Genomic DNA, 16,982 nt, shown 5'->3' with positions numbered 1-16,982 from the left:
GGCCTCCATACTGGAGAATATGAGATAAAAAGGAGAGGGCTAAAGAAAACAAAATTCCTACAATGCTAAAATAGGAAAAGGACTGTGTGTGGTCCTCTTTAAGACAATATTTGAAAAAAATGAGGGCATACGAGGTGTGGCAATAAAGTTCCTGAACTGGTGCAATAAAAAGAACACTTTTTGCAATAAAAAGAACTGGCGCAATAAAAAGAAAAGTGAAGGAGTTCAAAAATGGTTTTATTTTTATTCAAAGTAATCACCACCTGATTGAACGCACTTGTTACACTGTTCTAATTGTTTCTGAAAAGAGTCAGCGAAGGTGTTCAGTTTTCAGTGGTTATGTTTTTCTTTATGTCCTCAACATCTTGAAATCTCTTTCCTTTAAGGGCAGTTTTCACCTGGGAAAGAAGTCCACTGGTGCTAGATTGGGAGAGTAGGATGGATGGTTGTTGATCTACACCATGCCATGCCATATTTCATCAGAAATGTTTTCACAACAAGTGCAGAATGGGTGGGGGCATTGTCGTGCAACAAGAACCAGTTGCCTTTCTCTTGAAATTGCACTTTAATAGTCTTTGAAGTAGCATAGAATGCATAACATAGAATGCAGCATTGACTCTCTGTCTCCCCCCTTCAGGTACAAATTCCTTGTGAATCACACCATTTTTCGAAAAACATGATCAGCATCATCTTGAACCTGGACTTCTATAAACAAAACGTTTTGGATCTCTGTGATGATTTTGAAGTGTATACTGCAAATTCTGATGCTTTTTCTCTGGTTTGTACTGAAATGCCCAACACTCATTTCCAGTGAAAATACAGTCAAGGAAATTAGGATTGTTTTGACAAGTCCAGATAAAGTCTTTGCATAATGATACTCTGTTGTTTGCGCTCATCCATGAGGCTGTGCAGCACATATTTTGCATAGACCTTCCTTTTCCCTAAATCATTAACCATCATTCTGGGGATCAAACAACGATCTCTTGCCAAAATTTCGTAAAATTTTACAACTCTGTCCTCAGAGGTTGACGGATGCCCATTTCTTGGATCTTTGCAAACATCCTAATGTCCATCTTTGAACCACTTACACCATTCAAACACACTGGTACAGCTTACTGTTCCATCACCATAAACAGTTTTTAACATTTCATACATTTCTATAGCAGATTTTTCCAGTTTAAAGCAAAATTTGATCATTTGTTGCTCACTGCAAAATGATGACATGGAATGTTAGCGCTACTAATGAAACTGATCATTACTTGACATCTGTGAGACTACAAGACAATGTCTGTACCAGCATATGTTGCAGGAAGTTTGAACTACAACATACGACTTCCATTTATTTTCAAATTTATTGAACATGACTGCAACAGCACCAGTCTAGCAACTCTATACATGGCATTAACAACTAGAGCTTAATTACAGCTAACACTCTGTTGTAACAGGATGATGCTTATGAGGTGGAACAACTACTTACAATCATGCTGTTATTGAGCAGCCTCAACAAAGAAAAAGGCTAAAGAGAGAAAAAAATAAAAATAGAATGAACCTGAAAACTGATATGATAAACACAGACCTGTAGATTTTGGATTTGAAAGGAAACCTACATCTCTGTAGAGTCCTGTACAATGCAGGTGCAACAGCCACAATAAGCAGTCAGCTTTCAACTTCATTTGAGATAAACTAATAGACCAAATAATTGATTTACAAATGTCATTTTCACTTTGTCTAAAAGCTGACAAATGAGGGCTGACAGAGCCAAGTGGTTATCATGGACAACAGTAGCACTTGCATTTATGTTTGGTTTGGATTATGTGACTGCTAAATACAGTTAACTGCATTTTTGTCAGACTAATTAATTGTAAACACCTGCGACTTATGTGGTCATGCTGTAGTACAGATAGAGTGTCATGTAAGTTTGGTATTTAAAGAAGTGTGTGTTGGCATGATGAACTTATGTGTCAGCTCATAAAGATTTTGTGAAAACATGACTTAGGTTCCAAGCTTGCAAAACATCAGCTTTTAAGTAACTCTTATCACCATCAAAAGAATCTTTACAGAACCAATTGATAGCTAAAGCTTTATGTATCAATAACTTATACTTTTTGTATACTTTGAATGTAATTTGATTACTAAGATTTTAATTTCAGTTTTCATCATTAATCTTAATTCTTCATATTCCTCGAACAACATGGATTCAGAGATGACTCTAAAAATATATAAACCCTTACTCTTTCAATCATATGATTATTCATCATGAGACTTCAGGCATTTCTTATAAATATTACATGGCTTTAATTATAATGAAACCATTCCCTTATCTTCGTATTAAATGCTCTTTATCATAATCTTTCCTCAATTTAATATCCACGCAATTGAGGAAAGATATGATAAAGAGCATTTAATAGGAAGATAAGACAATGGTTTTATTATAATTCAAGCCATGTAATATTTAAGCCATAATGAATTAAGATTCAGCTTACAACGTGATTTTAGGTAAATCCTTATTTAGCATTAGCAGAGGCATATGATGCAAGAAAGCAGCTTATGCAGCATCAGCCAAAAAAAAAAAAAAAAAAACACTTTCATTTCACCCCTCCGTTTCTTCGAAATACCTGTCCAGTTGAGCTTTAAATTTGTTTAGGCTATCAACTTCCACAACAAGGGATGGAAGTCTGTTCCACCAACCAACTACCCGCTAGCTAAAGGCAATTTTCCGCACATCTATCCTACATCTGTCTTTCCTCAATCTGAATTTATGCCTTCTCAGGTGATTATTCTGAGCAAGAGGAAGCATCTATCCTACATCTGTTTTTCCACAATCTAAATTTATGCCCTCTCAGGTGATTATTCTGAGCAAGAGGAAGAATCCCATCAGCATTGAGCATGCTCAAACCATTCAACTCTATCAGATCGCCTTGCCGGTGCCTAGTCTCCAGACACTGTAATTTGCAAAACTTAAGCCTTTCTTTGTAAGAGAAACCCTTTGATCCATTCACTAATCTTGTTGCCCTTCTACTCGTTCCAGCAGCTCTACACCCTTCTTGAAATGAGGCCTCCAGACCTGTATACAGTACTCAAGGTGTGGCCTGACCATTGCCTTATACAAGGGAATGATCACCTCCTTATCCCTGCTAGAAACATTCCTGTATATCATTGACAAGACACTATGAGCTACTCTTGCAGCCCATCTGCACTGCTCAGAGAACTTCATATCTGCCTGCACAATTACCCCCAAGTCCTTTTCATTCTCTACCACTGTTAGGGTAGTACCACAGAGTTGATTCATCGCTTTGGGATTGCTGTTTCCCATATGTAGTACTTTACATTTGTCAATGTTAAACTTCATTTGCCACCTCTCAGCCCATCTGCTAAACCTTTACAGATCCTGTTGCAGCAGCATGGCGTCAGTAGTGTCCTTAACAACCCTGCCAACTTTTGTATTGTCTGCAAACTTGGACATTAAGCTTGATATAGCATCATCAATATCTTTTATAAATACAGAAAACAATAATGGACCCAATACTGAACCCTGAGGGACTCCACTAATAACATTAGTCCACGATGAGCAGTGTACATTGATTACCACTCTGTCTTCTCCCCCTCAACTACCCCTTTATCCATTGCAGCAAATTGCCTACAATGCCGCACTGTTCCAATTTGTGCAGCAGTCTTCCATGTGCAACAGTATCAAAAGCCTTTTTAAGATCCAAATATATAATATCAAAGTTATTCCCTGCATCCAGTTCTTTTGTGAGGATATGCGGCGATCATTCCCTGAACCTTCCGCATCCTTCATATTTGGTGGTCACGGGCTCGAACCCCGGTCTAATCAAGAAGCGTGTGCTACGCACTACTGCTCCTGCCCACCTGGCTACGGAGGCACCGACTGCATCATAGTATCCAATCAAATTGGTCAGGCAAGATTTTCCCTTAACAAAACCATGCTGTGTCCGAGCTATAACTGAAGTCTTGTCTAGATGATCCTGCAGTGCTTCTTTAACCAGTGCCTCCATTAAATTTCCTGGAACAGAAGTTAAACTCACAGGTCTATAATTACTTGTGTCAGCCTTTGATCCCCCTTTGTGAATTGGGGTCACATTTGCACATCTCCAGTCTATGGGTACCTCCCCTGAGTCCAAGGAAGCTCTCATAATTATATGGCTAAGGGTTTGCTTACTTCCTTTGCTGCCTCCTTTAATATAACTGGTTAGAGCCCATCCACCCCGGGTGCCTTTCTTGTGTTTATCTTCAACAATTTCTCCTCCACTTTACTCTCAGTTATTACAAGATTATCTAGCTTACTGTCAGAGTTGAATACACCTCTGGCATTCCCCTTGCTGAATAACTCATCATGTGTGAATGTCGATGCAAAATTTTCATTTAGTTTGTTAGCTACCTGAGCAGGATCATCAACAGTTGAACCATCCATATTAAGTGGACCAATCTGATTCATACCCTTCCTTCTAGAGTTTACATAAGTAAAGAACTCTTTGCTGTTTTTCTTTGCATCCTTTGCCATATTTGACACAAACATGAAATCCACAACTTTTCTCCACATGGTTGCTATCAGTAATCTCCCACCTGTAAAGCTAATAGCCATTAACTGTATGGTGGTGGTGATAAACTTATGATAAGGAATTTGCATGAGTGGCTTCTAGCATTTCTATAGCACATTACAAACAGATCACTTACAGAAAAGATGTACAAAACAGAGAATCCTGAAAGTATGAGATCCAGATCAGCATATGAATGTAATTTTTCTGAAATTACTTTCATAAAATTTTTATGAAAGTAATTTGTATGCTGAAATGGAGAGATTATCAATATGCTGAATGAGGAATGGTTGTGAGTGCAAAAGACTAGTCATTTTACTCTCCTGACCTCAGTTCAATTCAGCAAGCATGGAATATATACTGGAAAGATATATTTGCTGCTCAATTAACACAACTGTGAATGCCCTCAATAAAAAATGAAGGATTCTGCAAGATCTCAACAAAGGATTAGTTTATTGACTGACCAGTTTGTCACAGAAGTGCAAAACATCTACAGGGATGGGATACACTTAAATAGAAAGGGTGCAAGAATATTTGCTGATGCTATAGATGCAGTGTTAGGTGGATCGCAAAACTGCTAGCTTGGGGGGGATACAAGGACTCATAGATTAACAATAGTCCCTGGCAGAGGTGAAAGTGATTCTTGCACTGCTTCTATTGGAATGAGCAGCAGCCTGGAAAACAAGATGCAGGATATTTCAGAGACTGCTGGGAGTCATTGTGGTATAAGTAAACACATGGGTTGTGTTAGGGTAACTAAGAATAGACACAGGTGCAGGTATACTTGCGTGTACACCAATGCTAGGAGTTTAGTAAATAAATTTGATGAATTTGAGGTATTGCTCAAAACATCAAAGGCAGATATTGTTGGGATATCAGAGACGTGGTGTCACACAGATATAAGGAATGCCGAACTGGAATTTGGGGAGTACAATGTGTACAGAAAGGATAGATAGGATAGAAAGGGAGGAGGGATTATGCTATAGTTAAGAAACACATTAAATCCAAGGAAGTAAAGCCAGTCAACATCACTGGACAGTGCAGTATCGAGTCAGTTTGGTGTGACATAAGCATTGGGAGATCAAAATTGAGAGTAGGAGCGTGCTATAGGCTTAATGACGCTGATGAGTATAAAAAGAAACTGTACAGGTAAATAGAGTAGGCCAGTAAATCAGAGATTCTTATAATGGGGGATTTTAATTTCCCAGATATTGACTGGAATTTGTGGGTTGGTCACTCACACACTAGCAAGGCTTTTGTGGATTTATTGGATGATTGTTTTCTACATCAGCATGTTCGGGAGGAAACTAGAGGGAGTAATACTCTTGATCTGATTATCAGTAGTGATTCTTCATGCATTAAGAATCTGCAGATAAAGGAACCACTAGATGGCAGTGATCACAGTGTGCTGAAGTGGGATTTACTCAAAGAGGTATCTACCATCAGGGGTAAAGGGAAGGGTTTTTGCTTTAGTAAAGGCAACTACGATGGTCTGAGACAGTATTTAAATTCTGTACAGTGGGACCAACTGATGATGTTACCAAATAGCAAATTCAAAATGGGAAGCATTCAAAGAACTTATCTTGGAAACTACTAGGCTTTACATACCAACTAAGAAATATTGTTCAAGGTTTAGGCCTAAATGGATGTCAGATGAACTAATGAGACATATGGCAGAGAAGAAAAATGCATGGGATACATATAAATTAATGGGTGACATGGAAGACTATGATATATATATAAGCTGGTCTGTAACCAAGTCACAAAGGAGATTAGGCAGGCAAAGGCAGATTATGAGAAATTCTTGGCAAAGGATGCAAAGAAAAACAGAAAAGAGTTCTTTACCTATGTTAACTCTAGAATGAAAGGGATGAATCAGATTGGTCCACTGGATATTGATGGTTCAACAGTTGAGGATCCTGCTCAGGTGGCTAACAAACTAACCGAGTATTTTGCATCTACATTCACACATGAGGAGTTATTCAGGAAGGGGAATGCCAGAGGTGAAGTAAACTCTGGCAGTGAGCTAGATGATTTTGTAATAACTGAGAGCAAAGTGGAGCAGAAATTGTTAAAGATAAACATAAGAAAAGTATATGGGGTGGATGGGATCTATCCAGTTATATGAAAAGAGCCAGAAAAGGAAGTAAGCAAACCTTTACCCATTAAGAGAGCTTCTTTGGACTCAGGGAAGGTACCAATAGACTGGAGATGTGCAAATGTGACCCCAATTCACTAAGAAGGATCAAAGGCTGACACAAGTAATTATAGACCTGTGAGTTTAACTTCTGTTCCCGGAAAATTAATGGAGGCACTGGTTAAAAATGCACTGCAGGATCATCTAGACAAGACTTCAGTTATAGCTCGGACACAGCATGGTTTTGTTAAGGGAAAGTCTTGCCTGACCAATTTGATTGGATACTATGATGCAGTCACAAAATAACTGGATGCAGGGAATAACTTTAATATTATATATTTGGATCTTACAAAGGCTTTTGATGCTGTTACACATGGAACACTGTGGCACAAATTGGAGCAGTGTGGCATTGGAGGCAAATTGCTGCTATAGATAAAGGGATGGTTGAGTAGGAGAAGACAGAGAGTGGTAATCAATGGACACTGCTCTTATTGGACTAATATTATTAGTCGAGTCCCTCAGGGTTCAGTGTTGGGTACATTGTTGTTTTCTGTATTTATAAATGATATTAGCATTAGCATTAGTAGAGGCATTTGATGCAAGAAAGCAAGCTTATGCAGCATCAGCCAAAAAAAAAAACCCACTTCCACTTCACCCCTCTGTTCGTTCAAAATACCTGTCCAGCTGAGCCTTAAACTTATTTAGGCTATCAACCTCCACCACAAGGGATGGCAGTCTGTTCCACCAACCAACCACCCGCTGGCTAAAGGCAAATTTCCGCACATCTATCCTACATCTGTCTTTCCTCAATTTGAATTTATGCCCTCTCAGGTGATTTTTCTGAGCTAGAGGAAGAATCCCATCAGCATTGAGCATGCTTAAACCATTCAAGGCTTTATACACCTCTATCAGATCACCTCGCTGGTTCCTAGTCTCCAGACACTGTAATTTGCAAAACTTAAGCCTTTCTTCGTAAGAGCACCCCTTTGTTCCATTCACTAATCTTGTTGCCCTTCTCTGTACTCGTTCCAGCAGCTCTACATCCTTCTTGAAATGAGGCCTCCAGACCTGTATACAGTACTCTAGGTGTGGCCTGACCATTGCCTTATACAATGGAATAATCACCTCCTTATCCCTGCTGGAAAAATTCCTGTATATCATTGACAATACTCCATGAGCTACTCTTGCAGCCCGTCTGCACTGCTCAGAGAACTTCATATCTGCCTGCACAATCACCCCCAAGTCCCTTTCATTCTCTACCACTGTCAGTGTAGTACCACAGAGTTGATATGTTGCTCTGGGGTTGCTGTTTCCCATGTGTAGTACTTTACATTTGTCAATGTTAAACTTCATTTGCCACCTCTCAGCCCATCTGCTCAACCTTTCCAGATCCTGTTGCAGCAGCATAGTGTCAGTAGTGTCCTTGCCAACCTTTGTATCATCTGCAAACTTGGACATTAAGCTTGATATACCATCATCAATATCATTTATAAATACAGAAAACAATAATGGACCCAACACTGAGCCCTGAGGGACTCCACTAATAACATTAGTCCACGATGAGCAGTGTCCATTGATTACCACTCTCTGTCTTCTCCCCCTCAACCACCCCTTTATCCATAGCAGCAATTTGCCTCCAATGTCACACTGCTCCAATTTGTGTAGCAGTCTTCCATGTGCAACAGTATCAAAAGCCTTTCTAAGATCCAAGTATATAATATCAAAGTTATTCCCTGCATCCAGTTCTTTTGTGACTGCATCATAGTATCCAATCAAGTTGGTCAGGCAAGACTTCCCCTTAACAAAACCATGCTGTGTCTGAGCTATAACTGAAGTCTTGTCTAAATGATCCTGCAGTGCTTCTTTAACCAGTGCCTCCATTAATTTTCCTGGAACAGAAGTTAAGCTCACAGGTCTATAATTACTTGTGACAGCCTTTGATCCTCCTTTGTGAATTGGAGTCACATTTGCACATTTCCAGTCTATGGGTACCTCCCCTGAGTCCAAGGAAGCTCTCATAATTATGGCTAAGGGTTTGCTTACTTCCTTTGCTGCCTCCTTTAATATAACTGGTTAGATCCCATCCACCCCGGGTGCCTTTCTTGTGTTTATCTTCAACAGTTTCTCCTCCACTTTACTCCCAGTTATTACAAGATTCTCTAGCTTACTGCCAGAGTTCAATACACCTCTGGCATTCCCCTTGCTGAATAACTCCTCATGTGTGAATGTCGATGCAAAATATTCATTTAGTTTGTTAGCTACCTGAGCAGGATCATCAACAGTTGACCCATCAATATCAAGTGGACCAATCTGATTCATCCCCTTCCTTCTAGAGTTTACATAAGTAAAGAACTCTTTGCTGTTTTTCTTTGCATCCCTTGCCAAGGATTTCTCGTAATCTGCCTTCGCCTGCCTAACCTCCTTTGTAACTTGGTTGCATATCAACTTGTATCTATCATAGGCTTCTGTGTCATGTGTTAATTTGTAAGTATCCCATGCATTTTTCTTCTCTGCCATATGCCTCATTAGTTCATCTGACATCCATTTTGGCCTAAACCTTGAACAATATTTCTTAGTTGGTATGTAAAGCGTAGTAGCTTCCAAGATAAGTTCTTTGAATGCTTCCCATTTTGAATTTGCTGTTGGTAACATCATCAGTTGGTCCCACTGTATAGAATTTAAATACTGTCTCAGTCCATCGTAGTCGCCTTTACGAAAGCAATAACCCTTCCCTTTACCCCTAATGGTAGTTACCTCTTTCAGTAACTCCCACTTCAGCACACTGTGATCACTGCCACCTAGTGGTTCATTTATCTGCAGATTCTTAATGCATGAAGAATCACTGCTGATAATCAAATCAAGAGTATTACTCCCTCTAATAGCCTCCCGAACATGCTGATGTAGAAAACAATCATCCAATAAATCCACAAAAGCCCTGCTAGTGTGTGAGTAACCAGCCCCCAAATTCCAGTCAATATCTGGGAAATTAAAATCTCCCATTATAAGACTCTCTGATTTACTGGCCCACTCTATTTCCCTGTACAGTTCCTTATTATACTCATCAGAGTCATTAGGCCTATAGCACACTCCTACTCTCAATTTTGATCTCCCAATGCTTATGTCACACCAAACTGACTCAACACTGCACTGTCCAGCGATGTCGACTGGCTTCACTTCCTTGGTTTTTATGTGTTTCTTAACTAATAGCATAACCCCTCCCCCCTTCCTATCCTGTCTATCCTTTCTGTAGACGTTGTACTCCCCAAATTGCAGTTCTGCATCCCCTATATCTGTGTGACACCACGTCTCTGATATCCCAACGATATCTGCCTTTGATGTTTTGAGCAATACCTCAAATTCATCAAATTTATTTACTAAACTCCTAGCATTGGTGTACACGCAAGTACACCTGCACCTGTTTCTATTCTTAGCTACCCTAACACAACCCATGTGTTTACTTGTACCGCAATGGCTCCCAGCAGTCTCTGAAATACCATGCATCTTGTTTTTCAGGCTTCTGCTCATTCTAATAGAAGCAGTGCAAGAATCTCTTTCACCTCTGCCAGTGGCTACTGTCAATCTATTGGTCTTTGTCTCCCCCCAAGCTAGCAGTTTTCCGACCCACCTAACACTGCCTCGATAGCATCAGCAAATATTCTTGCACCCTTTCTATTTAAGTGTATCCCATCCCTGTAGAAGCAATCTCTCCTGTTAACAAGTACAGTCCAGGCTGAAAAAAATTCTACCCCTTGAGCCTTGCACAATCTTTCCAGGGCCGAATTGATCGACAAGGCTCTCATCATATACTCCCTCCTATCGTGTCTGGGCAGAATTGCAGACACTTTCAAATTCAACCCTAATTCTCGGCTTTTGTTCAACAGTGACCTGTACTTGTTAAGTAATTCTGCCGGTCTCCTACTCTTAATATTATTAGTGCCAACGTGTACAACTATATCGCCTTTTGTGCCCTTAAAAGATGATATTCGCTCTACAACGTCATCAACCTTTGCCCCTGGCAGACATACCCTGGTCCTGTTCCACCTATCTTTTTTACAAAGCATGTTCCCCGTTTCCCTGACAATAGAGTCACCAACAACTACTAGTTCCTTCGGGACCAGCGCATTCTGCCTTGGGGGTTGTCTGTGTCACACGATGCCCAAGTGCAAGCTCTGGCGTTGATGTGGGCAGCTGAGAGCTTGATGGGCCCCTCAATTCAGTTCCTTCGAGGGCATCCACCCTGTCCTTCAAGCTCTCATATAGGCCCACAAGAATGCCGAGTTGTTGCCTGATATCGATACACTCCTTGCATCGCGCACACACAAAGACATCCCCCTTGGCAGTATCATGTCCCGTACCCGATTGCTCTGCAAACATCAAGCAAACAGTGCATTTTATAAGGCTGTGAGTCAGAGGACAACTGCCCCCCTCAGTTCTGCTCTGAGCCACAGCGCTTCCATTAGCTTGAGCCTTTTGCTTTGCTGCTCTGGTCTGAGTCATGATTCTATTAATTAATTATAATTAATTATGTTAAGTTATTAATTATGTTATATATAATTAATTATATTACGTTTGTAATCTAAGTCGTTATATGTATTTATTTAAACGTACAATTTAACTGCTAACGAAGTTCAACTAACGCTATCTAGTACGGCATACAACTATCGTATCACAATGGTGGGAAATTTACGAACGGTATCGGAGGTGAAACACGTGGAAACCTTTACCGATACTTTTATGCAATTACAAGGCCGAGTAAAGAATAAATACACCAAGTTAATCAGAAAATCACAAAATAATGTTATACTACTAAATTTAAATCAAAGTTTTAGAAAAACAATAATTTCAAATCAATAAATAAGAAAAATCCACTTAGCGGCTTGGAACACGACCGTCTCTAGTCAGCAGAATCAAAAGGGATACGATGTGTAGAACCTAACTAACCAACGGTGTCAACATATTGTTGATGGTATATCAAGCTTAATGTCCAAGTTTGCAGACAATACAAAGGTTGGCAAGGTTGTTAAGGACACTACTGATGCTATGCTGCTGCAACAGGATCTGGAAAGGTTGAGCAGTTGGGCTGAGAGGTGGCAACTGGAGATTAACATTGACAAATGTAAAGTACTACATAGGGGAAACAGTAACCCCAGAGCAACCTGTCGACTCTGTGGTACTACACTGACAGTGGTGGTTGTTGTTGGTTTTTAGGAGCATTAACAACTAAGGCCATATTGCTCCGGGGATATGCGGTGGTCATTCCCTGACCTTTCCGCGTCCTCCGTATTTGGTGGGCACGGACTCGAACCCCAGTCTAATCAAGAAGCGTGTGCTACGCACTGTTGCTCCTGCAGAAGGATGTAGAGCTGCCACTGACAGTGGCAGCTCTACATCCTACAGAGGTGCCACTGACAGTGGTAGGGAATGAAAAGGACCTGGGGGTAATTGTGCAGGCAGATATGAAGTTCTCTGAGCAGTGCATATGGGCTGCAAGAGTAGCTCGTGGTGTCTTGTCAATGATATACAGGAATTTTTCTAGCAGGGATAAGGAGGTGATTATTCCCTTGTATAAGGCAATGCTCAGGCCACACCTTGAGTAAGTACTGTATACAGGTCTGGAGGCCTCATTTGAAGAAGGATGTAGAGCTGCTGGAACGAGTACAGAGAAGGGCAAAAAAGATTAGTGAATGGAACAAAGGGTTGCTCTTAAGAAGAAAGGCTCAAGTTTTGCAAATTACAGTGTCTGGAGACTAGGCACCGGCGAGGTGATCTGAAACTCATTGGTGAGGTGTATAAAGCCTTGAATGGTCTGAGCATGCTCAATGCCAATGGGATTCTTCCTCTTGCTCAGAATAGTCACCTGATAGGGCATAAATTCAAATTGAGGAAAGACAGATGTAGGATAGATGTGTGGAAATTTGCCTTTAGCCAGCAGGTAGTGGGTTGGTGGAACAGGCTTCCATCCTTTGTTGTGGAAGTTGACAGCCTAAATAAATTTAAGGCCCAGCTGGACAGGTATTTTGAATGAACGGAGGGATGAAATGGGAGTGGGTTTTTTTTTTTTTTTTTTGGCTGATGCTGCATAAGCTTGCTTTCTTGTATCATATGCCTCTACTAATGCTAATAGTTAACATCTAGTGGCCAAAAGAAACCATACGTTGTACCAAGCATGCACCTTCATGATGCCTACATGGGTTACTATACATTGCACAGTTTGTATTTTTCTCACTTTCACTTATCGGTTATTACTGTTAGTTTTCTATTGTCTGATTTTCCATTGAATAAACTGAATATTAGTCCAATCTTGCAGAATGGGGTTAATCTTTGAGTTATCTTCCAACTTTTAGCTATATGCAGATTGTTTCAAAACTATGTGTGAAAAATTCTCTGAGGTATACTAGAGTGAAAAATAATAAAGAAAAGGAAGTCATATAAACATGTATGTGTGAAAATGCTTCATTTCAAAGTTATTACACATGAAAGTTATTTACGATAATCGCTTAAAGTCAAGTCTAGAATCCTGGTTTTATAAGTTTTAGTTTTTTCTGATGGAACAGACTTCATATGGGATATTCATCAATTCACACAACTTGCATGAGTAGACAGAAGAAAATTTGTAGGGTCTAATGGAAAGGGCCCACTAAGAGCAATTCCCTATTAAAATCTGGTGGTGGTGGTGGTGGTGCAATCAGTTAATTAGACACCACTTGTTCTTCTACGGCAAGTGACTGGCCAGACAATGATATTTTAATGGCCAGTAGCATTGAGGCCAATAAGGGCTGACCTCAATGCTACTTATCCCCTCAGATGAATATGCACGGAAGGCTCTATTGACAACTTACTGTGGTTAATTTAAAGAGCCTAGAGTATGGAATGGTAGTTCCAGATATCACAGAACTGCAGTGATGAATATAATGTGGCTGTGAAACAACCTGCACCAGAAAATGTGGGAATGTTAAAGCACATTCAACAGTGACTAAATTAGCAGCTGAAGTTTGTGTTCAATTGCAAAGTCATCAAACAATAATTGTAAAATGAGTACACGAACCTTAAAAATTAAAGATTGTTATGTCAGAATACTTTTTTTGAAAGTTTAATGTAATATCTCTGAAATAAAGCATTTTTGGACAGTGCACATTTATATTACCTTTTTTTTTTTTTTCCTTCTTATTTTGGGTGGCTTGCATTACAGATCTCTATGTCCAGAAGTTTCTGCACATAATTTTTAAAACAACTTTTATATAATATTCACAATTTAACTAGGTAATATAATTAAATTTCTAAAATTAAACTATTTTAGATAGACAAATATCAATACAGAAAGGAAATAAATAACATTAAAGATCATTACTTTGATGGCTCCTTCCTTTTTGTCTGGTTCATAAGTGCCATTCACACTAAAGTAACAAAATAATGCAATATACTCTGAAACACAGAGAGAGAATATTATTTAAATTAACAACTCATGAGATTTTCTGTTTTTACCTGATTCTCAACAATCTGATCTTTCTGTCCTTGATAGTATTCATCTTCCAAATGTTTCTTACTCATTCCTTTCCACCTATCAGGAACAACACGATGGCTACCATATGCACTCTTTGCTACATCAGGATTTTCTGTCAGCATATCTCCATAAAAATTGTTGTATATTTCCTGCAATTTCTCTATTTGTTCGGCTATTTTTTCTTCATTTCTTTGTTGCTTTTTCTCTTCAGCCTAATGTAGTAAAAACTTTTTATGAAGGACAAAACAATTTTATTAAGTATATTTTATTTTTCACATTTCAAAGTATTCATTTAAATCAATAGCTGTTAAGCCAATGAATTTTCAAATAAAAATCACTAATTTTCAATTTTTATTGGTGGAATGTTGGTTTAAATGTTATTTAACCCAAGTAAATATGATTATGAATTATTGACTTTTGATCTGCACCTCTGATTTTGTTTTGTCTGTAAAAACATCAAATCTCAGTTTTAGCCATTCTTTGTATGCCTATATGCCAATTCAATAGATTTTTAAGCCTTGGTTGAGAATGCCATGATTGGTAGCAAAAATGAACATTACAGGTCACAAAAATTACTTCTACAGGGAGGATGTGGATGTCTAATATTAATTTATTTTTGGTTTTGATTTCATATCTTACACATTATTGTTTCAGTTTGATGTGTTAGTTGGATTATAATTTTCTGGTGGATTATAGTTTTTCGTCACTATTATTTGATCGACTATTGTTTTACTGCTGTTAGTGGACTTTACATTTTGCACAGCTCATAATGTAAGTAGAATTCTTAATTTAATTTTGTTTTACCATTTTTTTAGTGCTAGTGTTCAGTTAGCACAGTTTGGCATGTCAAATACAGCCGTCACTAGAGTGATGCTGATATGACATGAAATTTCCAAATGCATTTGCACTTCAATTCCACAAGTGGTCTTGTTATTGTCCACAGTACTAAAAATAAAATATTAAACCTTTAAAATTACCTCACCATACAATATTATCAATTTCATTTACAGATTTATTTATTTTAAGCTGTTATTTGCTATTACTATACTATTAAGATAATGAATATATTAAGTGCCCAATTTTAAATTATTTATTGCCTTTAAACCAAATATTCCCATGGTATTATATGTGCAAGCTAGTGGGTTAAAGGTTCCAGTGAAGATGTTGTTGTTGTTATTTGGTTTTTAGGAGCATTAGCAACTAAGGCCACATTGCTCTGGGAATATGCAATGGTCATTCCCTGACCTTTCCGCATCCTCCGTATTTGGTGGTCATGGGCTCAAACCCTGTGCTACGCACTGCTGCTCCTACCCACCTGGCTACGGAGGCACCTCCCAGTGAAGAGGAAATAATACTAACCCCAATTATCATTAAATAAGTTCAGAGTTGTGAAGTCATTACAGCAATTGAAATGGGAGGGAAGGGGTGACGAACACTAAGTGATAGCAATAATAGCTTCCTTTCCTTTGAGTACACTAACAGCTGAAATGCTAAAAGTAAGTGAAAGAAGACATCGAAAAGCTTATACCTGGTATACTGGGAGTGTAAGGTTCGGAATGCTTCCCATAATCACTCCCAAGGATCTATCTTAATCTCTAAACTATCACTATTTTTTATTTTTAAAATATCATTATTTCTAACCTGCTTACTTAAGCACTATTTTAAAATTGTGCTTACTATAGTAGTAGTAGTAGTAGTGGCATGTATGCAAGAAAGCAAGTGTATGAGCTTATGCAGCATTAGCCAAAAAAAAAAAAAAAATCACACCATTCCCTCCTTAAATTTATTCAACCTATCAACTTCCACAACGACAGATGGAAGTTTGTTCCAGCAATTAACTACCCGCTGGCTAAAGGCAAATTTCCGCACATCTATTCTACATCTGTCATATCTTAATTTGAATTTATGACCCCTTAGGTTCGTAACCTGAACAAGTGGAAGGATCCCATCAGAATTCAGCATGCTCAACCAATTCAGGGCCTTATACACCTCAATCAGATCACTGCGCAGGTGCCTAGTCTCCAGCCACTGCAATTTGCAGAACTTAAGCCTCTCTTGGTAAGAGGATCCCTTCATTCCCCTCACCAATCTTGTTGCCCTTCCCTGTACACGCTCAAACAAATCTACATCCTTCCTAAAATGAGGCCTCCAGACCTGTACGCAGTACTCAAGGCGTGGCCCGACCATTGCCTTATACAGAGAGACAATCACCTCCTTTTCCCTGCTAGCAAAATTCCTATACAGTAAACCCCCGCTATTCGTGGGGGTTACATTCCTGAGAAATGCCACGAATACTGAAAACGCAAATACTGAGTTATGGCTCCCATAGTAATAAAGGGGTTCCGTTCCAAAGTATGAAATGTATAAGAAAAACTAGTCTAAAACTTTGTCTATGTATGTATTATATGTATCTTCATAATATGACTATGTACATAGACAGTACATAGTGAAATGCAAGCATATGGAATCGAAATGAAAATAAGAAACAATTTAATATTAAATGTGATATTTATTAGAAATTTGAAATAAATCTTTCAAACCAGCGCCTTTGTTAGCTAAAAAACGTATCCCGCCAGTGCTATCACCAGTTTCCCTAAAGTGTTGATAAAGGAGTTTTGCCTTTTCACGAATGATGAGTGAACTTAACGGAATTTTATTTTGAGTTTGGTCTTCTATGCACAGATTTAAAGCTTTTTCCATTTTTTCTAATTTAACATCACAAGTTACAGAGCAAATTTTTGAAGCAATTAGCGCGTTTTCACGGACACTACGGCAGATTTTTTTCTTC

At 38.8% G+C, this 16,982-nt stretch overlaps 1 protein-coding gene across 1 annotated transcript in view; it reads right to left on the bottom strand.

Annotated features, from left to right (window-relative positions):
• Positions 1-16,982, bottom strand: part of LOC150086831 (RIB43A-like with coiled-coils protein 2) — a 75,511-nt gene that overhangs the window by 2,749 nt on the left and 55,780 nt on the right. The window contains exon 5 of the mRNA XM_090372288.1: positions 14,176-14,406. Coding sequence (XP_090228414.1) covers positions 14,176-14,406 — 231 coding nt within the window. The remainder of the gene's footprint in view (positions 1-14,175; positions 14,407-16,982) is intronic.

This window comes from Mastigoproctus giganteus, chromosome 4 (assembly GCF_048544385.1).
Source record: "Mastigoproctus giganteus isolate SK-2022 chromosome 4, ASM4854438v1, whole genome shotgun sequence".
NCBI lineage: Eukaryota > Metazoa > Arthropoda > Arachnida > Uropygi > Thelyphonidae > Mastigoproctus > Mastigoproctus giganteus.
Note: the sequence above shows the minus strand (reverse complement) of the source record. Positions and strands in the feature narration are given on the sequence as shown.